General features: G+C 40.2%; 2 protein-coding genes across 4 annotated transcripts in view; both read right to left on the reverse strand.

Annotated features, from left to right (window-relative positions):
- The window catches only part of PTPRN (protein tyrosine phosphatase receptor type N), a 49,594-nt gene extending 33,308 nt beyond the window's left edge, over positions 1 to 16,286 (reverse strand). For all 3 annotated transcript variants that reach the window (XM_032217870.1, XM_032217878.1, XM_032217863.1), the window contains exon 1: positions 13,499 to 16,286. In XM_032217870.1, coding sequence (XP_032073761.1) covers positions 13,499 to 13,622 — 124 coding nt within the window. In that variant the 5' untranslated portion in view covers positions 13,623 to 16,286. The remainder of the gene's footprint in view (positions 1 to 13,498) is intronic.
- A 315-nt stretch (positions 16,287 to 16,601) lies between these two features.
- DNPEP (aspartyl aminopeptidase) overlaps positions 16,602 to 24,956 on the reverse strand; it is a 30,316-nt gene continuing 21,961 nt past the window's right edge. Inside the window, exons 10-15 of the mRNA XM_032217890.1 lie at positions 22,606 to 22,689; positions 21,660 to 21,820; positions 19,021 to 19,060; positions 18,263 to 18,364; positions 17,283 to 17,450; positions 16,602 to 16,744 (exon numbers count right to left, since the gene is read on the reverse strand). Of these exons, the coding sequence (XP_032073781.1) occupies positions 16,694 to 16,744; positions 17,283 to 17,450; positions 18,263 to 18,364; positions 19,021 to 19,060; positions 21,660 to 21,820; positions 22,606 to 22,689 (606 nt within the window). The 3' untranslated portion in view covers positions 16,602 to 16,693. The remainder of the gene's footprint in view (positions 16,745 to 17,282; positions 17,451 to 18,262; positions 18,365 to 19,020; positions 19,061 to 21,659; positions 21,821 to 22,605; positions 22,690 to 24,956) is intronic.

A 24,956-nucleotide genomic window follows, 5' to 3' on the forward strand; every position in this document is an offset into this window, starting at 1 on the left:
ACGAGTTAAAGAGTAAATAGGTTGAGAATTTTGGTTATAATATACAGATGGATCAATGGGAAAGAATGTGGTTAAAAACACTGAATTTCATATTGAGCTAAAATTTAAGAGAAAATTTCTATGAAATGATGTTCCACTGGTATATAATACCAGAGAAATTATGTAAGTCTTAAATTCTAAAATGTATAATTCTAATCATTGTTGAAAATATGGAAAGCATGAAGGGATATTTTACCATTCATGGCAGACTTGTGAAAGACTGAAAAAAACTGCAAATACATATTATGAGGCTATTGGAGTAGAATTCACATCTTAATACAGAGGATTCTCAAAGTGAATTTAAAGATAAAACCAGAAATTTTTCTTCTGGATTTAATGGAAAAAGACGTGGAGAAAAATGGGAATTTTGATGTTATGTACGTTGACTGCAGCAGGATTACTTGACACACAAAAATGGAAGGACATTTTGATTCCTACAATGGATGAATGTTTGCAAAAGTTGATGGAGTTAGCAGATGGCCAAATTGACTGCTTTGATCAATGAAAAAAATACTATCACTTTCGTTTCTACGTACTTGGAAATTGCTTCTAGGCTTTATGCTTAAGGTGGAAAAAAATGTAACTTTGATTTTTGGTTTTACTGATTAATAGGTTATAAAAGTTATAGAAATGGTTAGTTTATAATATTATGTAAAAGTAAAATGTTGAGGTTTGATGTTATTATCTTATTCTACTGCACCAAAAGGAGTCGGAAATCAATGCCTTTTCTTTCTTTCCCCCCCTTGCTCCACACTTTTCTCTTCCCTTTTTCCTCCGCTACTTTCCTTTGTAGTTTTTATTATATATTATAAACCAATAAATAAATTAGCAAATACATATGATGATGCAAAGAAATTTAAAAAGTAAAATACTGATGAAACCAGATTTTTTTTCCTATTAGCACTTAAGGGTAGTCAATTATAAAAGGTGTATGAAAGATTGGTTTTATACATGGTAACTGCAGAGGGGTGACCATATACTGCAAAGTGGGGGAAATACAATAATATAATAATAACCCATTATGGAGGCTTGGACTGTGATGACAAAATAAGGAGAAATGGCAAGAGTGTCCTGTTTGATCAGAGATGAAACAATAAACACTTTCTTAAAATACTAGAAATCCTTTAGTGGCTTTTTGCTGAAAGCAGACAAAAACAATTTGAAAAAATTGACTTGATGATTTATTGAAAAGGGTTGTTGAAAAGGGTTGAATATAGGAAGAATATAGGAAGAATATAGGAAGAAAAATATAATCTTGATGGGGGAGAAGTGACAATCAGTATACTATGGGAGGGAAAATCAGAAGTTGCTTCTTTAAAAATAATTCATTTTCTTCTCTTATCTACTGCACTTTTTATTTTTTAATTTCATTTCTATTTTTTTGATGTTTACCTTCTTTTTTTTTTAAATCCAATAAAAATAAACAGCAAGTAATTGCTTATTATTAATTTAAAGAATATATCCTCAGTCCAAATATTCTTTTGTTGTTGTTGTTGTTGTTGTTGTTGTTGTTGTTACTGAAAACAGCAACTTCCAATCCTTAAAAAAATTCCTTATTCAAGGGTTGGGAGAACTAATCTTGCAGAAAAAGGAATGTTGGCATGGAAGCATCTGAAATAGTGTATTAAAAATGATAGAAACTGAAACTAAGTTTTGAGGTTTTGAGTTTTAAGTAATTTTAAAGGAAAGAACTAGCACAGAATCTATTTATAGTTCCTAATAAGGTATTGAATTACAAGATGAGTCCACAAATACTTGGCAATCAGAAACCAAAAACAACTTTGCTTTCAAGCTAAAGAAGATGGATAAGTAAGAACTATTCAGGTTTGTCTTCCTGTTATTAAACCTGGAAAACAATATAAATCAATTTTAGTAAACAGGTTTCTAAAAATGGCCTTAATCACATGAGAGATCAGATAGAACTTGGCTTGGTACTGGACAAATTACACAATAATTAAAATGACAAAATATTATTTTCCCTTCCTTAATAGCATATACGTACATCTCATCCCATGTTGGTCAAAAGGAACTTGATCCTAACCTCCACTGAACTACATTGCCACTGCAAGTAACCAGGATCAGCAGTTTAGTTCTGCATTTCAAGTTTATTACATGCTACCTAAACACAAGGATCTGATCTATTAACTGCTAAGGCAAATTGGCTGTTTATGGGACTAGAGTGAATCAAAACTGAAGGATGCATTTTACCCAGCCCTCGGGCTCAGATCTAGTCATCTCCTATAGTGTGGACTATAACTCAATTATACTTCTAAATACTCCTGATTTGGATTTTACTTGAAAAGGTTGTCCTGGCTCTCAAATGTGAAATTTAAACCATTTTTTTTCAAACTGGGATCTGTCCAGATGTGTTTGGATTTCAATTTTAGAGGGATATATTATAGCAGGAAGATATACTTTTGGAGAAGAATGTTTATGAATCCAGCAAATTACATATGGCAACTGGATCACTTTTAACCCATTAGGCATCTGAGGGAAGAAAAATGTACTTAGGTATCAGAGATTTCCAACACAGGAGTCCAAAGCAATCAGCCAAATACAAATGTAACACTGGCTCCTTGTGAGTTAGCTGTCTCAAAGCAGCACTAAAGGGTTTTGATTTTTTGGGGGCGAGGGATATAATCCATTTAAATCAGTGTTTCTCCAACTTGGCAACTTGGGGAAAGAGCCAGTTTTTTAAAGGGCAGCTTGTATGAGGCTGGGGCCATATAAACTTTTGGAAAGATGCTGATCTTATTGCACGATAGAGAGAGGGAGACTTCTGCTAAAATATCCTTAAAATATATTGGATTAAAATTCTCAGAAGCTTCAACCAGTGATGATAAAGGATGGGGAGAGATAGAAACAAACTCTCCTGGAAACTTTATGTCGAGACTGATCTACCTGTTAATTACTTGGTTCATGAAGATGACATTAAATATGGATCCTCTATTACTGAGAAGCTCTTCTTAAGTCCAACCTTTGCAGTCTCAAGCAAACTGCTTCCACAATAGAAGACTTCCACATTTCTGAACGCAGAATTAAGATGATTACCACACATTTGTTAACGTAGCCTTTGATCAAAAGGTGGTAAACTCTTTTTTCTCTTTCCTCCTCCCTGCCCATAAGAATCCATAATAAATAACTGGGTATTCATCCTAGTCCCTCCTGCAAATATCTTCCAATTTGTACTTTCCCCCCTTTCCGCCTCCCCCCCCTTTAAATAAAGTAATTGATTCTTATTTGAGTGATGTGGATATACTGGGTTGTCCTTAGTTGGTTTTTATTCCCCTTAGGGACAAGAGAGGAGATTATAATTACTGTTTTCCTGTCTTCAACCAAAACATTGCTTTGCCTTGTGGGATCCTTGCAGAATCACCGTTTGCAATCTCATAAATATAATAAAAATAATTTGTAGAAATTGTTCAGGTTTATGTAAGAATAGCTAAAATGTTAGATCCCCTGCTTGCAGGAAACAGGATCAAATTAATTAAAAGCAATTAACAGATATCACAGCAGCAATCACTAAAACCAAACATGAATTATTTATTACCTTTGTTTCTTTTTAAGGGGAATGAGTAGAAATTGGTGTTCTTAAGACAAATAAACATTTGCATAATAGGAAAAAAACCTCACCTAAGAATGAAATTGCCTTGAATGCAACATTTTGGCATACTTCCTTTTAATACTGAGCAGGGGATAAGAACTTACTCTAAGCTTAATTAACCATACAGTTAAACAAAGCCAGTCACAAGATGACTGCCAGGAGCTAACCATAGTGCTGAAATGCACCGCAGCCAATCTCTAAAAATTGGAGCTGGCAAAGGATGCTCAGTTACAAAAAAAGAGCAGATCCTCCATTCCTAATGATGTAAGAATGAGTCGGAGGTTAGTAAACCTAAGGCAACACTGACATCTTAGCTGGGCCCTATCACTTTTCTTCAAAAGAAAGAAGAAAATGATAAGGAAGTGTTCACACATCAAAACATCTCTGCAAATTTTCTTGCAAACCCCGCAGAGGAGATGCATCAAGCCCAGGCTCAAATACTTTTCAAAGGGATGGAGAAAACACCTTTTTGTGAAAGTAAAGCCAGATGTAAGGGAGCATTGCAGTGTTGGCTGCTGTGTCCTTTTCTTAGGCTAACCTGGCAGTTTCCTACTTCTCTTTCCAAAAGGGCAACACACTGTTCTATCTATAAAATGTAATGCATGTGAATGGTGATCATGAGAGAAAAGTGGAAGAACACTGAGAAACACGGGGAAAATTCATTTAAGAGTAGATGGATATTTCATAGAACAAATAATTGCCAAGTGTGCTATGATGTCTTTTAAATATATCATAAAATGTAAATAATTCCATCCATCTATCCATCTCCTATTTGTAGCACAGTTTCACATTATCTTCAGTTTATTGCACTTAGAAGGGGAAAACATGCAATATAACTGAGCTACACATTTGCTGTTTAAAATGTGGACTACTCCCACAGAGGTTTCTGTGTATGATACTGGGTCTGGGAGAAACTGCCACATATACATCAGTCACCCATCAAAGATGTTCTCAAATACTAGTACTCCATAATCAAAAACTAACAGCTATAACCATTTAGCCTAGATTGGAAATTTACTGTAATTCTTGCCACTTTTATTTACTCTTTTTGGTTGAAAGGACATAATTGCTCCAAAGCAATTGCTCCATTTTACTCCTTATATTTCCATCACTGTTGAAAACCTTGTTAATTCTAAAGGTACCTGGAGATGTATGTGTGTATGTGTGTGTGTGTGTGTGTGTGTTTGTATACACAAACATATATACAAATATATATATGGTTCAATCAATTACTGCTTGTGGTTTTGTTCTGTGGCATCTTGCTGTTGTGTGTAATCTTTTTTCTTTTAATTAGTTTCCTTTTTTATTAATATACTTATGCCTTTTAAATTTTGTAAGTTGCCTTCCTTTTACTAAAAAAACAAAAATGCTTTAAAACATGAACATTCACAAGATGAGAGACATGGTCAATGTAGAAAATAGAATCCAATTCAATTGTAATACAAAAAATAATGAACCCAAAAACAAATGAATCAAGGATAACAACTAAAAAAGAAAATCAAAATTGTTTCAACTATCAAAAAAGCCACTTCTTGGAAATGCCAGCAAAACCATGGGAACAATATAGATAGTCTTCTACAGAATGCATGGAGAAATATACTAAAACATATTTATAGCATCAGGGTAGAATAATACCATGTCTGCTCCTATTGTAGTTGCAGGAGAGGTTTTTCCTTGCTTTATCCATCAAATTAAATAAAAAAGATGAGGGACAAGAATCAGGGTCCAGGAACCAAAATAAAGTTTAGAACTACAAACAAACATATTCAGATTCATGTATTCTCTTTCTCCAGAGGGCAGGGAATAAAACTAGTAAGTGGAAACTTCAGAAGCATATTTCAACCAGAGTAACACTAAACGATACAGAACACTGGGTCATCTCATCTTAAAAGTTGGTAAAGAATTCTGTCTTGTTGCAGGAATGTAATAATAGGTCAGTCTGCTTTCTCTTGGGATGTGGTAGTTGCAATAATTCTTGCACTGAATGGGATATTTAAGAGTGAAGAGGCTACACAGGGTTTCCCTTCATGGATAGATCCTCCTTTTCTCAACTGACATGAATGGGAAAGGAATCCACACTGCTCCAAGCGCCTTGCTCTTATATCTCAGACTTCAAAATATCTATTTATTTCTGAGATTTAGAGACAACCATAGTTCAAAAAGATTCTAAGCAGCTTGCACCAAATAATACATAAAAATTTAAACATAGCAATAAAATAAAATAAGTGGATCCAGACAAACCCAGTCCCTCTAAGAAGCATTACCTACAATGTCCACAAGCCATAAAAGGGCCATAGTTCTCCTATTATACATCATTTGTACATCATTCTTACTTGAACCAGTGGTGGGATTCAGCCAGTTTGCACCCCTTCGGAAGAACCAGTTGTTAAGTTTCTAAGCAGTTTGGTGAACTGGTTGTTGGAAGAAATCATTAGGGCAGAGAACCAGTTGTTAAATTATTTGAATCCCACCACTGACTCGAACGCAGCTTTGCCAAGCTTAGTCTACAGAAAAATCAAACAGTATCTAAATGGCCAGCTACAACAAAGAAACTCCCATTCCACCAAACTTTTTCATAGTATTCCAAGTGTTATTCTTCACACTGCAAACATTAAGAGGGAATAATGCAAATATATGACATATCTTGGCTAATAAAGGATAATCTTGGAAAAAAGCCAGCAATGTACATTAATCTAAAATCCTGGACATTTTTAGTTAAGATGATTATTTCCCCAATAAAATGTAAACATCCAACTTATCAGATGGTAAATAAAAAAAGTTTTCCTATACTAAAAAAGCAGCCCGACAGTAACATGGATTCGTTAAGGATGACTTTGTAATGTGCTGTCCTCACTGTTGCTCCACCCTAGCTATTGTGTTGCTACGCAATGCAGGCCTTTGCTGCCTGAATCCCTATCCAGAAATATAATTGTGAATTCATGTTATGTAATTATAACACTTTATTCATACTGATGTCTTCCAAGCAGGTTCTGACAATAGTTTCTTCCTCTCCACAGCATTTTTTCCTTTTAAGAAAACTTACCTTTTTTCTTTTAAAGCTTCTGCTGTTTTTAAGTCTTTGACCCACCTTTTGTGTATTATTTTAGATTATCGATGGCTGTTTTGAGGAAAGTGTAAAGATCACCAGCTCCATTGTGAATTCAAATATAATGCAGGCATAGCTTCTTGTGATTGCTACTTTCTTCTTTTTTTTTGAAAATAAGAAAGAGTTTTAAATACAATTATAAATTTACCCCTTTCTGTAAAGTTACATACTGCATTGAAAAACATGGTGGTATGCTCATGCACACATTTGCAGATACATGAAAACATACTTAGGGGGCTAAATATGCTCTAAAATATTCTAATCTTGATTTCCCTCTTTCACTTCCTCATCACGTAACTTCAGATTATGAATATGGAAGATGTATGTATGTATGTATGCATGCATGCATGCATGTATGTATGTATGTATAATTAAAGGACTACTTCTTTTAGCCTAGCTTTTTCAGTTACTTTAGTAAGACACTTTGTAAAAGCTTGGCAGGGGAGAAACAATTAAAAGGAAAGAATAAGCCATGGTCCCAGAGGTGCTGCCTCAGACTATTCCCATTTATATTAAAAGCTATCTCAAAGGGAAACTGAAAACTATAGGCAATGTGATTTTATTCATGTTTTTTTTTCTAAGCATTTCTAATCAAGATAAATCAAAATATCTATGAGTCATACATTCAATTGTGTCAGCGGTTTGATATTCCTGTCGTTCCAATGTTTCAAAATCACATAGCCCATATTAGCTGTCAAGGCTGTATAAAAATCTAAGGAATAATTGAATCTATCAGGATGAAACCAGAATCTCATCAGATTCCACATGTACAAAAGCAGCCCACCCTGGTTGGGAAGGCCAATCTGCTGCTCCTCTAGGAAGCTGTGGATCATGGAAGCAGGTCCTTTAGGTGTACAGCCCTGAACACACATATATGACTTGGGATTTTTAACACTGTGAATTTATGATTCCATAAAAATACTGAAGAAGGTAAACTAGAGAATGTCAGAGAATAAAAATAATAGATCTTTTATCTTCCGCCACCTCCATATGGAATATCACTGCGATCTACTCTGAGTCAGAGTGGGCTAACATAACATACGTTGTACCTCCTCTGACGTCTTTATCAGTATGACTCAGAGGTTTCCAGAGAAGTACCGATAGTATTCTGTAACCAACCATAGCAGCATCTGTGGCCATGTCAACTCACCTATGAGATGAATTCTAGCAACATATTCAGCAAACCAGGCAAACAGGATGCCCTGACAAAGGATCAGATATAGCAATGGCCACCACTTGCAGTTTAATCCAAAGTACCATGGGACATTGGACAATTGGGACAAATTTCAAATGTTAAAATGATAGATGGATGCCACGACAGTCTTTAAAATCCGTCTGCTCCTCCAGGAAGATTAATTTGGTCAGCCTGAACCAGAACTTAGCTGACTGTTTTTTAAAAAAAATATTATTTTGTTTCACGGGGTTATCAAATTGACTAGTAGCTCAAGACAGATTATAAAGAGGATTAACATTAATTGACAAAGCAGTAACAAAACAGTAAAACAACTATCTGGCCAGGAGACAGAAAAACTTAAAATACATTCACTCCAGCAGGTTCACAAATTGTTCTTGCCCAGTGCGTTCTGGAAAAGCCAGGTTTTTGAAAGGGGAGCAGGGATGAAGCCATATGGCCTTGACAGTGGGGGATGCTGTTCCAAAAATCAGGCATGTTGATAGAGGAGATGTACTTCCTGGGTTCTGTAAAATGACCCGCTTATTGATGGGAGCTAGAGCATGCCAACCCTAGATCTTATAGGATGGACGGAGACATTGGAGCTCTGCAGTTCCATAAACACCAAGTCCCTCTGCCACAAAAGGCTGCGTAGTTGACTATTAGCATCCTGAAATATTCTTGGAAGCCAACTGACAACCAGTGGAGGATATGAGCATCAAGGCATGTCCATAACTGCGCTGCTACATTCTGCACCACCTACAGCTTTCAAGTGGTGTTAAAATGTACTCCCAGACAGAGTGCATTGCAATAATCCAAATGAGAGATGATTATGGCCTGAGTGATTAGTTAGGCTTCCAAATTCAGGAGTAGGTGCAATTGGTGCACAAAATTGATTTATGCAAAAGCCCTCCTTCCTGTGGGTGACAGTTATTATTTGAGTGGGAGCAAGAGTCTACCTCTTTGTCTCCCTGTCTCTGTCTCTCTCTCTCACACACACACACAGAGTCCTGAGCTGCATGCCAGTTCCCTCTGACCAAGTGTAGGAGCATCTCTAATGTTGGGTGGCCCCACATGCTTCATTTAAGGAAGGAAACCTCTCTCCAGGTTGGTAAAATAGCAGGAGTTCTATCAAAATAGAGCTTTATTCCAATTAACCCCCATTATTTTCATCTGCCAATTGATCAGGCTGTTTTCAGTTGTGAAATAAGGCAAAAAGACAATGATGTTCCAGTATTATAAAGCAAGTATAAATATTGCACTTCTATCAAAACAGGCTCCAAGTTTCATGTAGCATCAGTCCTGTATTTTTCATCTTTCCCCAAATTTCCTGTTTATTCACTAATTTCAATTGTGCCATAAATTTTCTCTTGGGATTCCAAGTGCCTGAAGCAAAATTCAAACAAGTCGGAACTGGTATATACTATTTTTTGGTATCCCCAAATTCCCGCAGGGAATAACCATGATCATGTTAAAAACCTACAAAAGCTTTCCACCAATCAAGTCAGTGCTTTGTGGATCCTGTTTATACTTTAAAAAATGAAGCTGTATATTGCCATTTTTTTAAAAAAAATTAACATCTTGAATTAATTTGATCAGCCTGACTAAACAGTTGGCCCATATTAGAAGGAAGGAAGGAAGGAAGGAAGGAAGGAAGGAAGGAAGGAAGGAAGGAAGGAAGGAGCGAGCTATTAGAAAAAGGTTTCCTAAAAAAAAAAGAATGATGGAAAGAAGTCCAAATTTCTCAAGAGTCAAAAAACTAAATATGGGATAAGTGGACCCAGCTCATTTGGGAAGAACATCCTCTTCATTTTTGCTTACCCCAATCCTTGTAGGATCTCATAACAAAGCTTGGGTTTCCTCTCTCCAAAGTCTGATATCTACTGGCACAGGGAAAACTCAGGGCTAGAGGAAAAAAGCCCCATGTATACAAAGCTGAGAATTGGTATATTGCAAGAACTCCTGTTAAATGTGCCCCCCATTTCTTTTAGATTGCTTGGAGTCTCTTAAATCACTAATGAAAATATTTATACGCAGCAAGGCTCCAAAAGTTTCAAGGCTCCAAAAGCCATGGATTGCCGATTAGGGGACTCCATCTTGAGCCCTGTCTTTCTATGTTGTAAGACACAGTGTTGTAAGCTACTTTAGGAACCCTTCACCAGATCTCTTCTATTTAAGGCATTTTGCTAAAACCTTATGTGCTTAAAAAGTAGGAAGAATTTCCTGTTTTAAATCTAGACTTTTTGCCAGAGACACAATCCACTGAAATGGAATGGAAATCAAAGCAAGGCAAGGATGTAGCAACATAATATTATAGTCAACCTGCTGTTGATACATATATTAATGCTCATATTCCTTAGTGACAATAACATGTAAACACAATAGCATGTTTGTGAATATGTATGTGTGGCATTTACATAATTTCAGCCAATGGACTGGGGAAAAAATATGGCTTGTAGTCAAAATGTTAAAGGCCCCGATGGTATTTAGCAATGTTTCATTAAAGCACCAAGGAAAAACACTTGTTCAAGAATTGGTCATAGTAGAAAAGAGGGAAAGCAACTCTTCCATTTTTGGAATCTCAAATGTTTTTTTAATAATGACCCATATTATTTCATCTCATTAACTGTGGCTGCTGTAGCTCATTCTATACCACAATATCATTAGAGCTGTTTAAAAATGACTTCTTGTTCCTCTACATCACCAGTGAATGTAATTGATGATCTGATGATCTACTATGTAATCTACTATTCAGGTCTGGGTTACTCAATTAAGCAGGCTGAGGTTCAGGGTTCTCTCTTACATGGGTACCAAGTGTGATACTCTATGGATTATTCTGTTCATCTAGTAGTTATACAGAAACCACAGCAATTAACTACTTAACAAGCTACTTCCAATTATTATTTTTGCCAAAACCATTCTGTGTAGAATGCAGTTGTCAGATGTAACTGACTTGGTTAAAAAATAATAATGCCACAAAAAATTAACATCAAAGTTTGGTCAATGAGCCATTCCAAAAAATTTACTTAGTAAGAGACCTGGCCTAAGGACAGTAAAAGGATGTTTACTCTCTTTGGGAAAGTATGAAATAATATTTAGAAAAATAAAAAGTTTCTCAGCTATCTTAAGCTAGAATAATATGAATGTTGACCATAAATCTTTCAACAAGAATAAAAGGTATGAATCTGACACATGTATGCTGTTCTCTCATTTATAATATCTTCCTTTTTTATTTTTGGCTCAATAAAGGTATGCAGAATAAGACTGTGATCAACCATGAAGGTTCATTATCAGTATTACTAATTTTTTTGTTATTGACATTATTACTGCACTCATCGGGCAAGAACATCGACCAATCTGCCAAAAGCAAAGAAATAATAATGCCCACTTCTTATTCCTGTCATCACTCTCCAATCCAGGCATTGCCTGTTTTATCAACATCAAAAAGAAGATCATTATTTCTGCAAGAGAGAGTTTGGATGGAAGCATAGGTCAGTATCTCTGTAGAAAATATAGCCATACACAATCACCCACCCTGCTGTATTATATCCAAGCTGATAGTTAAACTTCACGATTTATGGAAGAGAAGAGACCAAATGGGATCCCAATCTTCCCACGAGATCTATGTAGTCAATATTTATATTAATGATGAATTTCAGCCCATGTATATTTTATTTTTAGAAGCCTGTCCCTTTTGTTTCTCATATGCCAGCAAACACTTCTGTAAGACTCCATTGGAATCTGTTTCATAAGATGCTGTGGAAAGAAAAGTATTTTCTTTTCAACATTTTTCTTCATCAATACACTGTTTCCAATATAATGTTCTTCAAAAAGGAATGTACTTAGCATCAAAGTAGGACTTTAGAGTTACGCATATGTGATTTAGTACATCCTTCCTGAATGTGATGTGGTAGCTTGGGCCCATCAGCTAACATTTTCTTCCTTGGTAGACAAAACCTCGCCCTCTTGCTAATTCTAAAACTGAATTCATAATCAAAAAGGTTTTTGAAATGACGTTTTATCTGTCGTCTGTACCAGTTTTATAGTGTATAATGGTTCATCCATGGCTCTTCAATCACAGTGGTTCCAAGGCAAGGGTAGGGCAACTTGGTCTTTTCAAATATTTTGGACTACAGCTCCCACAACCCTTACCATTGTCTACCCTGGCTGGGGTTCATCACAGCTGGTATTACAAAATCCCTGGAGTGCCCCAAACTGAACAATTCTAAGCCAAAGAGCATGGATCTGCCTACACCAACCTCACCAAAGGTTCTACAGGGCAGCTACAAGGTGGCAAAGATGAACAACCAGACATGGTAAAGTGCCAATGTCAAAATCCTTCAGTGTTTCATAGGCACTCTGGCATCAGTGAGAAAGGGAAGAGATGCAGAACTAATTCCAAACAGGAATTCCCTCTCAACAACAATTGAGCAGATCTCCAGCAGCAGCAGCCAGAGAGAAAGGGAGGGAGGGAGGAAGGAAGGAAGCTAGGACAGCTGATATTTGCAACAGGCAGCCGGGCCAGGATGGAAAAGTGGAGGGGGATGAAGAGACCATCGAGAATGACGTCAGTGAATTGACTGAGCAGGAAAACACGGCGTATTGGGGGGGGGGGGGCGCTCGGAGGGATCCGCTCTGTAAATGAATACAGAAAGCTGTGCGTGGAGGGGGCCGTGGGAGACACGCAGCTAGCCCAACCTGACAACGCCGTGACGCGAAAATGACAAGCAGCCACGCAAAATGGTGACAATATGCCTTTTGAAGGGAGGGGGGCCGAATCCGCACTTGGGGAAAACTCGCCCCAAAAGCGGAGGGGAGGGGGAAAGAGCTTGCCTATGCAACAGCAAAAAAAAAAAAAGGAGAGGGGAGGGGAGATGCAAGAAAGGAAAGGGGGGGGGAGGAAGCTGCGCGGTGCTAACTCGGCTAGCGGTGGAGAAAAAAAACACCCCAATATTCTCAGGGGCAAAACAGGATGGAAAAGGGGTGGAGACCGGAGAAATGGTTCGGTTCCGTTTTTAAGGAGCTGGTGCCGGATCTTCTGACGGGTGCTCTTTAAAAAAAAAAAAATAGAAGGAAGGTGCCCGTTTGCCGCCGCTTCCAGGAAAAGCAGCAGCCTGCAGAAAAGGGGAGCGGTAGAAGCCTTCCCCGCCCTTCTGCCCAGTGAACCCCCTTTTCCCCAAATCCTCACCATCTTTGGCGCTCAAAGGCACCCTTTTCAATCCCACCCAGCAAAAAGACGCTTCCCTAATCCACCCCCCACCCCCAAGTTTATTCTGGGGACGCAGATAGAGGGAGAGGGGGGAGAAAATCACCTCTGTCCGGCGTGGAATAGAGAAGGGCGTGCAACTCCATCCAACCATATGGAAGCAAAGGCGCTATGGCTGGTCGCTAGAAAGGGCAAAAAGCGGAGACGCTGACCAGGCGCCTGTAGAGAAGCCGGGGGGAGGGGGCACGATTCGCCCTACCCATTCCAGCTCCGAGCATCCCAACCAAGTCTACCCGGTGTCCTTTTTTTGGCATCTTCCCTCTCCCTCCCGGCAGCTCTTTTCCAAATCGCATCCTCGTCTTCAGTTCTCACCGTGCAGCGCTTGCAGCGGGCGATCTCCAGCAGCGCCGACCGCCAAGAACGGAGGCGGCAACAGCAGCAGCAGAGGGAGGCAGAAACCGTACAGTGCCCGAAGCAGACTCCGCCACCGCCCCATGCCGGTCGCTGCCCCAGCTCACAGCCCGGGCAGCCGCCACTTCCACGGCCGCTGCACCATCCCTACTCAGCGCCCCCTCCAGACCAACACTGGCACGGCACCGCCCCGCCAGCCGACCAATCTCGAGACCCATGCAAAATGGATTCTCGGCCCCATCAGCCTATCGCAGCCCAGGAAAAGGACACGCCTGAATTCGAAACGCGGGGCTTAACTATCTCTGGCCACGCCCGACTTTTAGGGTTACGCCTACGAATTAAAAATAAATAAATAAAATGAAGCCTCACCTCTCCCACCTGCTTTTATACCTGGTGCGTTTCCAAGTCCTGCCAATGCCTCCTCCAATCAATTGTATTACCATTTTAAGTCGACGCCCTTCTGGTTAATCATGTTTCAGCCCTGCATCAATCACAATGCAGGGAAGATGGTAAATTATACCTCCTGCAGGCAGGCATTAAGCATAGCCTAGGTTTGGCTCATTTGAAGCTTCAATGTACTATACCTCTTACAAACCTGAAGGTCTCCTAAGCTTATGCAGCCTGAAGGTTGACAACTATCTACTGTTTCTCACATGGCCCACAGCTAGAGGGGTGAAAGTCTTGGTCTTAGGCCCTAAAACTGGCAAGCCCAGAGCAGCATTATCTCATTTCTTTTCCTCAAATCTTGTAAAGAAGTCCTGATACCTTCATAAAGCAAAAGCAAAACTGTAACCCATACCGTCATTTCTTGGAGAGGACATCTCTGTGGTAACTACATTGCATCTGGAAACATGGTTCCACCCATTTACATTCTGTCTCAATAAATGCTAATGATTCACTACAATAGTAAAGCAGAAAGCCAGCAGTACTCAATTATGGCTTCATGGGTCTTCATTTGCAGTGCAATTACCTTTTTTTTAAAAAAAAAACCGAAATCATAAAGGGGTGACTTTCATGACACTTCTAAGATAGTGTGTCTGTAGTACAGCTGGCTTTCTCCAGCCCCAAAGGAGGTAGTTTTAAAATATAAGGGACATAGAAAAAGGATGCACCCTATCCTCAAAGAAACAGTAAGGATGTACACTTGTGGTACTTATTACTGCACTTTTCTTTTTTAGTTCAAACGAAATAGCAAGAATCAAGTGGTCCCCTTATTAATTTAACAGAGAAGCCGACACAATAGCCTAGCCAGTCTCGGCTCAAGCGTCATTCAGACTCTGCTTCCAGCAGCATCTATAATAGTTAAGTGCATTAGGTTTAAGGTAACCCATCTAAATATTCTTCAAGGATGTTGAAATGCAAGGATGGGTATTTTTTTTTTTAGCATTTTGCCCTTGATGGGAATCCTTTTATGAATCTGCTTCCTTTTTAAACTGCTTCTGTATGCATTCAATACAGCAGGGCTTATTTCACCAGTTAATTTAGTGATTCAGAGGAACTGGAGGGATATTCTCTTATTTTCAGATGATCTACCTTCTATGGGACTAGAACAAAGCTATTGTCACTTCTCTAGGTCTGTTTTGCCATACCCTCAAATTAGGTTGGATGATAACCCAATTCCAGATGTCTCTAAAAAGCACCCAACTTCTCATTTAAACACACTTAAGAAAATGGTAGCAAACAAAATGTGACATTGCCCAGGAATGCCGTTTGGCTTCCTGCCAACTGAAATTTCAACCACTGCAGAAATTTTTCCCATCTATTCAATCCTGAAGACGACAAATTCCAAATAAATCTTAGGAAACTTATTCTAACTCCAGGAGAAGCTTCTAACAGTGGAATCAATTGCAGAGGACAATCAGTCATTGGGACTAGACTGCCACCATCTCTGTGATTCTAAGAATTTGATGGGCAACTATAGAAGCAGGGTTCCTTAAAATCAATTTGATTTCGCTTTGAAAGGCAACAGAACAGCAGCTGTAAAAAAATCTCATATATCCTGAAGAATTAATATGCAGTACTGTGTGTGTTTGGAGTAACTCACTTATCATTTATTCTTGTGGCTGTGAGGTCTAATGGTCCTAATCTGAAATAATTTATAAATTACTATTAACAGCTGCCCAGAGCTGCCCAAAACAATGAGATGGGCAGTATATAATTTAATAATAAATGTTTGTGAAAGTAGAGAAACTCATCTAAGTAAAAACGTACGGTAGTGCCTACAATATTGTCTTTTTACTCTTAATGGGGGGGGGGGGGGGGGAGAAAAAACCTGAAAGGTCATAGCAATTTTATTTCAATCTTGTATGCCACTCAGTATCTTCTACAGGTCATTTTGTTCACAAAGACCAATTATAAACTGATTGTGGTACCACTGAATTGTCAGCAAAACCTGCAACTTTGCTGGCTAGAGAACGAAGGATCAACACACCTCGAGGGTATCAGGGTAGGGAACGCTCATCTGTGATGGCTGATGAATAGAATACGGCGATAGTGGGAGGAAATGTTCTGCTAGCATCTTTGCAGCACTAGTTCTCCTAGTAACATCCAGGTTTGTGACTCTGGATTGCTCTTTTCCCCACACAGCAATATTTTAAAATCTTTCAGATATGCAAAGAGGTACAACATGCAACGGCCCCCACTCTCCCATTATGATGTGATTGCATACTTATAAAGGTCCTCTAAGAACGTAATCTATGCGGAGCAGTTCTGCATACGTGACCTTTGTATGTTACTCGATGAGCTAGCATCGCCTTGCTAATTTCATACAGCCTGTGCAAGCAGGGGATGTGGGAGTGGAAGGAGAAACGGAGGTCTGCATCATTTGGCATTTACCAACACCAGAATGTCATCTGTAATTTTACTTCCCACTTGAAATATTAATCTTATTCCAGGGGCCAGTATTTAAATTTCACCATCTTACTGTTGACAGAAAGGAAAAAAAAGGGGGGTTCAAAGGTTATTTTATGCCTCTCGGGCTCAGCCATAATAATGTAAATATGCCTAAGAGGTAATTTCTGTTCTGAGGCGAGGCAGAAAAACAAATCAAAACTCAGCAAGCCTCTGAACTGCACAGAGGTCACTGGATTAAAGCTGCTTTAATTATTATCCAGCCTAAGGAAAAGGGAGAGCCTCTTTCAGCATTCAGGCTGCCCATCAGCTGCTCAGAAGTGCCTGATCCAAGGTGGGAAACAAATTGAAGAAGCCCTGGGAAGGAGAAAAGAGAGAAGTCAGGGTCAGAGGGGATGCAGAGAAAGGCTCTCAAAGGGAAAAAAAAAGCAGGCAGCTGTCAATACACACAATGGCATCACCATGGCAGCCAGAGAATCGTGAGGCACAGTGTTACCATGGAAACCCATCACTGATTCAAGGCCACCATTGTAGCCATGGCAACATGAAGACAAGATTACAAAGAAGAATTAGAGAGTTGCAAGAACCAAAGCCCAAACCTCAACCCAGCAACTGGGAGTGGAGGAAGGCAGAAATTAGGACCTATTCCTATCTCCCCCCCCCCCAAAAAAAAAACCCCATTTGTTTCTTTCCTTTCACTCCTCCAAATCTGCTACTCCTGGTTGCAAGGGTGCTTATCTGCAAAAGGGCTTTGCTAGCCACCTAGGTATATTTGCTTAGCACAACTAATCTTCACTGGGAGGTGCAGGGCAGAAGGAAAAAGAGGCAGGCTATGACTTTGCGATGCCATCTTCAGCCCCATTTCCAGGGCAGAAACACCCAAGCCATCCCCTACCTTGAAGAGAGTGATGGTCTGAAGGACCCCTGAGGTGCAGCACATCTCACGAATGGAGTGCATAGCTAATTGTGGGCAACCCATATCAAGAACACGTAAACCAAGGTGGGAAGCCAGGATGGGTCCAATGGTTGTGCCACAAGGAGAATCATTTCGAACCATAAATTCCTGCAACCGACATAAGAAGAAAAAAAAAAGGACCCGACTGCTGAGAATCTCTTTGATAGCAATGAAGGAGAGGGGGGAGGGGGCAGGATATGGAACTGAATCTTTCGAATGGATATCGCTGGGGTTTTTAGATCCTTGGCATTGGCCAGTCCAATCCAACAATCAAGTTGAAGTTTCTAACGTGGACTGAACCACCAAGTGAAAATGGAGAAGGGAACATCTTCAAGAGGGAGAAGCCCTTCATTTAGCATTTCACTAGAAAGCCCCAGTATCCATGGTCTTATTTCCCCTGTTCCTAGCAGGTAGGATGATTTGCTCCCAGTGTAGTGATACCCAGTGATATGGTGTAATGCCATTTCCTAATAGTGGAAGCACCATGCAGCATTGGTAGCATGCAGTCCATCTTCCTTAAGCTTGGAAATGAAGTAGGGTCGGGTCCAGTGGTGGGATTCATTTTTTTTTACTACCGGTTCTGTGGGCCTGGGTTGGTGGGCATGGCAGGGGAAGGATACTGTAAAATACCCATTCCATCCTTCCCACTCCACGGGAAGGTTACTGCAAAATCCCCATTTCCTCCCGATCAGCTGGGACTCAAAAGAATAGATGGGGGTGAGGCCAGTCAGAGGTGGTATTTACTCAAAATTTCTGCTACCGGTTCTACAGAACTGGTCAGAACCTGCTGAATACCACCTCTGGTCAGGTCTGCTTAGTACTTGGACAGAAAACACTGGGCTGTACCAGAGATCCTCCCCCATTGTGTTTCCAAAGAAAGTGCATGGATAAAGGGAATCTTTACTTTTCAAAACACTTACTTGTAGAGGGACATTGACACGAGTGGCAATCTCACGAATCAATGCCTCTGTGACAGCAGTGGAGGCATAGCGTTGGTTGCTGTTTATTTTCAGAGCAGGTCCCTGTATAGAAAATCACCAGACTGAAGAGAAGGTTCTCCACTCTGAAAATTTGTTCTTTGTTAATTCTGCCTGGATTTTCGTGAGATGTGCAATTGTTCCATCCTAACAGGAAGGGCTCGACTTGTGCTGCTTCCCACCAGACTCCGAACTCTTAAAATGATACATCTCTTCCACATAAATAATTTACTGACGCAAGATACAGAATCTATAAAAAGAGAGTTTTTCTTCCTATCTGTGTGCTTCTCTCCAACTCTCCCCCGTCTCTTCATCTGGGCGAAGCACAACTGCTTTGTCCTGTTTGCGCTCAACAAGGAAGAAGAAATATCTTCCAATAATCAAAATAATTACCTTTAGCATACTTTCCCATATCTAGGCCACCAAAACAACAGCATAATCTCCAGAAAGTGCTTTTCCACAAGTCATCTGCCATATGGAGTTTTACCTCCTGAGCCCTCCCCAATCCTGAATCTATTCAAAACTGTGAGCATTGTTTTGGGCACTCCCACAGCTGGCTCTCAAATAAGAAAAAAGAAATCTCCATTTCAAGAACGGGTTTTGCATTTGACATCTGCCCCTCAGAGAGTTGTTCCTGTGCGGCTCGCTGAGACGCCTGGCTTTCAAAGCCACGCTGCGGCCAACCAGTCCATGTTGCCTACCTTGTGAAACTGTGGCCGATGGTTCTTATCATGCTTGTCCCTGCGGGAAGGGGGGGAAAAAAAACAGCCTTCAATAAGCATGCTTCCCCCTTGTGCCTGAATTTCAAAGATCAGAGGACCGAAGGAAAGAGGTACTGTCGCTGTAATGCATTCAAGCCATTTTTAATAGATGAGACAGATAGCCCTTTTGACAGAGGCAGTGAAGAAGCCTCTGTGCAGATCCCTCATTAGAACAGAACGTCTGGCCTGGAGAGAGAGGAGTGCTTCAAATGATTAGAATAAAATTACTTTATTCTGTAGCACATCAGCAAGAGGATGAAGGAGGCCATTTCAGCACCAGTTCTGAAACAGGTTTCAAGCTTAGAAAGCACAAGGCATGTAGGGCTGCATAAACCCACTTGCATATTCATGTGATTTTCATCATACAGGCAGTTTTCATTTAATGACTGGTTGCTTAGCGACAGTTTGAAGTTACGGCAGAGCCTCCACTTACTGTATCACCCGGGTTTGCTTTACAAGTGCTGCATTTGCTTTATAAGTGCTGCACCTGTTTAATGGCAGCTACAAAAAGAGGTCATAAAAATTGCTCACTTTTTTGCCTTCACTTATGACTGGTGTGATGGAAATTCTGGGGTCCTTTATTATCATAAGGAAAGGGCTACCTGTACCCTTTCTGGCAATTTTAAGGCTCTGGAAGAAAGATGGTTTGCTTGTGATTCTGCTCCAAATCCTGGCTCAGTCCTTTACAAAATAAGTAAATAGATCCATTCCAGGGGTGGCAATCATATACCTTCCCTACCAGTTCGCAAATGTGAGCGTGCATGCTCAGCCTTACGCGCATGCGCTTTTGGTGAAAAAAGGGCCTAAATGGGATGCCGTAGAGCCGGGGCGGGGCAACCCACGATTTCCACTACTGGTTCAGGCGAACCGCCCCGAACCGGTAGAATACCACCTCTAATCCATTCTAAAGAGTTAGCAACTTTCAGTGAGACCCAAAGTCCAGGAGGAAAATTAACGATTTCTACGCATCCAATTTGTTCCAATAAGTTGGATATGCTGTGGGTTCCATCAACCAAGGAAGATCAGCTGGGAAGGACTAAATGTGCCTTCTCTGTGGTAGCCTCTGCCCTCTGGAACATTCTCCCCTCAGAGCTGAGAATGACCCCACTACCCACAGCTCTGTTAGCCTTTCATAAGGAATCGAAGACCTGGTTTTGTGCCTGGGCCCTTTAGTGTGTTCAGGGCCCTGTTTCCTGGATATGACATTTATGATGACATTTTTTTCTCAGCCATTTCTTGCCATATATATTTATTTTTTAATGATATTCGTAATGTTTTTGTTTTATCATGGGTTGCTGCCCAGAATTACTTGTTTAAGATATATGGGTGACTATAGATATTAAATACGCGCATGCATATCTATAGTGGGAAATCATTCATAATTTGGAGAGGACTGTCAGTCGTCGAACCTCTGTGATTTACAAGTACAGGTAGTCCTCAACCTATGACCACAATTGAGCCCAAATTTATATTGATAAGCGAGACATTTGTTAACTGAGTTTTGCCCCATTTTACAATTTTTCTTGCCCCATCTGCAGTTCTTAAGTTAGCAACATGGTTGTTAAGTGAACCGGATTTCCCCATTACTGTCAGAAGGTTGCAAAAGGTGATCCCATGACCCTGGGACACCACAACCATTATAAATGTGAATCAGTTGTCAATCAGCCGACTGTAAATCACATGACCATGGGAATGGTGCAACGATCATAAGCGTGAAAAACGGTCGTAAGCCACTTTCTCCAGTGTTGTTGTAACTCTGAACAGTCACTAAGTGAATCATTGTAAGTCAAAGACTACCTGAAATCCCAAAGCAATAGGGAGATTTTTAATATCCCTTCGGCTTTCCAGATATGGGAAAAGTACAACAAAAGCAGCTTACAGGAGAGTCTGAGGGTTTTGTGATTCAAGTAGCTTTCCCTGTTAAGATCCGTACAATCCAAAGGATGGAATTGGGGGTAACACATGTAAAGTAAGTGTCAGCCCCGGTGTGCCTGGCAACCCAGGGCTGCCATTTCGGTGAGGAACTGAGAAGCAGAGATTGCCTTTTACGGAGGGACATGGCTACTGCAACGCTAAACCCACCAAACCGCAGAGCCCACACCAGACCTGTCGCCACTGCTGACATCAACACAGAACAGCTGATGGGTGGCCAAGCGGCTGAAGCCCAAATGGAAGATTGTGGGCATGTGAACTGAGTGTGGCTGATGATGGAACTCTGCTGGCTTCCCTGCTAAATGGCTACTGACTCAGCTTAGGGAAGACTAAAGGGCGGGCGAAGCTAGGGAACAGCTTAAAAAGGTGGGACAGTTACTTGAAGGTTAGTCCTGACTTTGAATTGCCTGTTAATGGAGGTCAGTTCGTGCTAGCCCTTGTGAGGGAGATAAAAAATACTCAATTCAGAACTGTGGTTCTGTGGGGTTTTCCCCCCCATCACTTTTACAGCGGAACCTGACAGTAAGTTCATTGAAAGCAGCTGCTTCCTTGTGATGAAATATATCTGCAAGAATGTCCAATACTGAATGACATGCTTGCCCAGCACTGGTACACTGTCTCACGCTGTCCATTGACAACATACTCACGCATAATTGGGGTGCACCGCATGAGCCATATCTGCACTGATCATGCACGATTTGGGCACCGCTTCCTCAAAGGCCGTGATGTTCTGGGGCGAAGCGGAGATGCGACGAAGGATGAGCTCCGTGAGGAGCGATGCAGCGCCTTGAGCACTTTCTGAACCAACCTACCGGGAAGATGGCATTCAAAAGGTGAACTATCGAGAAGTGTTTTGATGCTAACGTAATTTTAATTGCCATCCCAATTTGGACATCAGTTTCAGAAGCCCCTTACTGCTTCTTATCTATAGTTTATTTTGTCCATAATCCCACTACCGAGTGATTGATAAATTATTGTAGGCAACATGGAACTCTTCGGCACGCTTTTCTGACATCCTCCTTTTAAATCTTCTTTTGGGGGTCAAAACTCTTTTTTAAATGCTCCTCTAAATCAGGGCAATGGCTTAAGAGCCATTGGGAGTGGCTTAAGAGATGAGACTTAAACTCATTTCATTCCTTAAATGAACCCCACCCCAGGCTAAAAAATTTGGTTGCACTCTAGTTACCTCACAGCATCTCCAGCTAGAGCCTCTTTATCATTTTTGGACGTCAAGAGGTTTAAAGTATGCTAAAAAAAAATCTCCCAACCTATATTGTCTATTAGATTTAACCATGTTAAGTATTCCTTCAGATCAGGGTAGGAAATGCTCTTCCTCTAAATCAGAACAATCTGAGAGTGTCTTAAACTAATTTCATTCCTTAAATGAGGCCCACCTCCTGGCTGAGATTTTTGGTCCCATTCGTTTCCTCATAGTACCAGCTAGGGCCTCTTATCATTTTTGGATGTCAAGTGGTTTAAAGTGTGCTTTAAAAAAAAATCTCCCAACCCTATTAGATTTAACCATGTTAAGTATTCCTTCAGATCAGAATAGGATGTTCAACTTCCTATCCAGAAAAAGAGCTTATCACTCACCTCTTCGTTGTCGTAGAGTGCAATCATGCGCACGTTTGGCTCTCGGGCAAGAGTGTCAGGCTCTTCGGTAGATTCAATCAAAGCCTGAAGGTAGACAAGGGACTCAGGTGAACTGATAACACAGGTAATGCCTAAAGATTTCCAAAAATACTTTCTGCCGGTTTTCTCCCTGGCTTATGAGTTAGTATCAGTCAGAACAACACTGGAGCTTCTGGAAGCTTAAAGCCTAGGACAGGAAGTATTTGCAGTTCATAGCTAGATCATTCATTCCAGAAGAAACCTGAATTATACCTCCCACTCAGCAAGGAAGTCTATTTGTAAGTCTTGCCTAAGTGTTCTTCCAAAACGCCCATGTGGAAAAATATACCAGCCTAGGAAAATAGAGTGTTTTGATTTCTTTCCAGTTCCTTTAAGCTGGAGCTGCCACATTACAGCAAGAAGTAGCTCCTCTAAGCCCAATTCTTAACACTACCCTTTTCTACATCAGAAATTCATTGTACTGGTAGAAGTAAGAGGGTAATAAAACTGTAAATAATAGGAACTAATTGCTAAAAAATGCTGACCTCTATCTACATTGGCCAACTAGTTTTGTTCAGTTCCTCCAAATCTTTCCATTTGTACTGCTTCTCTCCTGTCCTTCTAAAGATGCTGTTAAATGTTAATGCTCTATATGCATAAATGTGCAATTACTTCCTCTTCCACATTTAAAATAGCAAGATTATTCCCTTTTTGTGTCTGTTTCCCAGAGAAACCTGGTTTTAATATCTGTTCAGTCAATCAGCCTTTGTGGCATGTTTTGATGGTGTCTACATAGTCAACCTTCATGGAATTTGTGGACACCAAGAGTGTATGCAAGAAAAATGCACTCCATAGTTTGGCAGTGACACTGGAGAAGGTCTCTTGACTGCATTAAGATCTTCAGAAGGCAGACACTCTACTGAAGAACTAACTGGCTGAATAAGGTTGGGCAGATAGGTGAATCTTACTTTTATTTAGGGCTTTAAAAAGTCATATCATCACTTTAACTTATTGCAGGTGACAATCTGGGTCAGTCATTGGGACCAGAGGTTTAATCTTCCGAGCTTCCAGACCGATGCCGGAGGCCATCCTCAAGGAACTTCTTTCTCACCAACCGAGATTGGATCCCGCAATATTATCCTGGGACACGTATTCGTGATTAACTTATGTCTAGTAAACAATTGGGATCAGCAGAGCCTCATAAAGTGTCAACTGGGACATGATTGAGGTGACTCTTGACACTATTTATTTAGATTCTCAAAAAGTCTTTGAAACAATTCATCATCAAAGGCTCTGTTTAACTTTAGTGGCTATGGGTTAAGAGGACCATTTATGGGTTGCTAATTAGTTAAAGAGAAAACGAAGAGTAGGACTACACCAACCTTTATTTAGTGTCACAGGGTAAGAAATGGAATCCCTCCCTCAAGGATTTGAATTGGAACCATTAGTTTTTAACTTAATTAAGTTAACTTTTTATCTTAATCATGACTCTGAGATAAGCAATGGATGGACATATTTGGAGGCAATGCTAAACTTTTAAAGTGGTAAAGAACAAGGATTTGTAAAGAACTCCAGAACATGTCACCATTTATGGGTGAATGGTTAACCAAATGGCACATCAATTCAAGTTAGTTCAGGTTTAATGGAGGAAATCCCACTAACTTCCTATATACACTGATGGCACTTGGTCTATAACTGATCATGCAAAGGAACTTGTGGATGTCAACTCAGCGTGTGGCAGCTATGAAAAAGGCAAATGTCCTGGGTCATTATACCATGTTTTCCCCAAAATAAGACAGGATCTTATTTTCTTTTGACCCCTGAATAAGCACTTGGCCTTATTTTCAGGGAGGTCTTATTATTTTTGAGGTGCATGAGGCGGCGAGTGTGGTCACCTCATGGCTGCTGCCATGTTGCAATATTTTTGGGGAGGGCTTATTTTCAGGGGAGTGCTTATTTTAGCACATGCGCTCAAAAGCTCGATTGGGCTTATTATCTGGGGAGGTCTTATTTTCGGGGAAACAGTGTAGGAAAGTGACATCAAAATTTGAACATCTAGAGAAAGCTGCAGTACATCTAGGTTAGCAGCAGTGAATACAGTTCTGACTTCCACATTTGAAATATGGTTAACAGGATTAGAAGCAGAACTGTTTAGAAAAGAGCAGCCAATTATCTGTATAGATTAGAACATTGGAGAGTTCTTGCCTTGGAGAAGAAAAGCAAAATGCTGGGTTTTATAAAAAACATGGCAGGGAGAAGATAGCGAGTGTGTCCTGTCTTCCTTCCTCAAAATATTAGGACCAGAGACCATCTGAGAAAGCGGAGTGGAAGCG

This window comes from Thamnophis elegans, chromosome 1, assembly GCF_009769535.1.
Source record: "Thamnophis elegans isolate rThaEle1 chromosome 1, rThaEle1.pri, whole genome shotgun sequence".
NCBI classification, from domain to species: domain Eukaryota; kingdom Metazoa; phylum Chordata; class Lepidosauria; order Squamata; family Colubridae; genus Thamnophis; species Thamnophis elegans.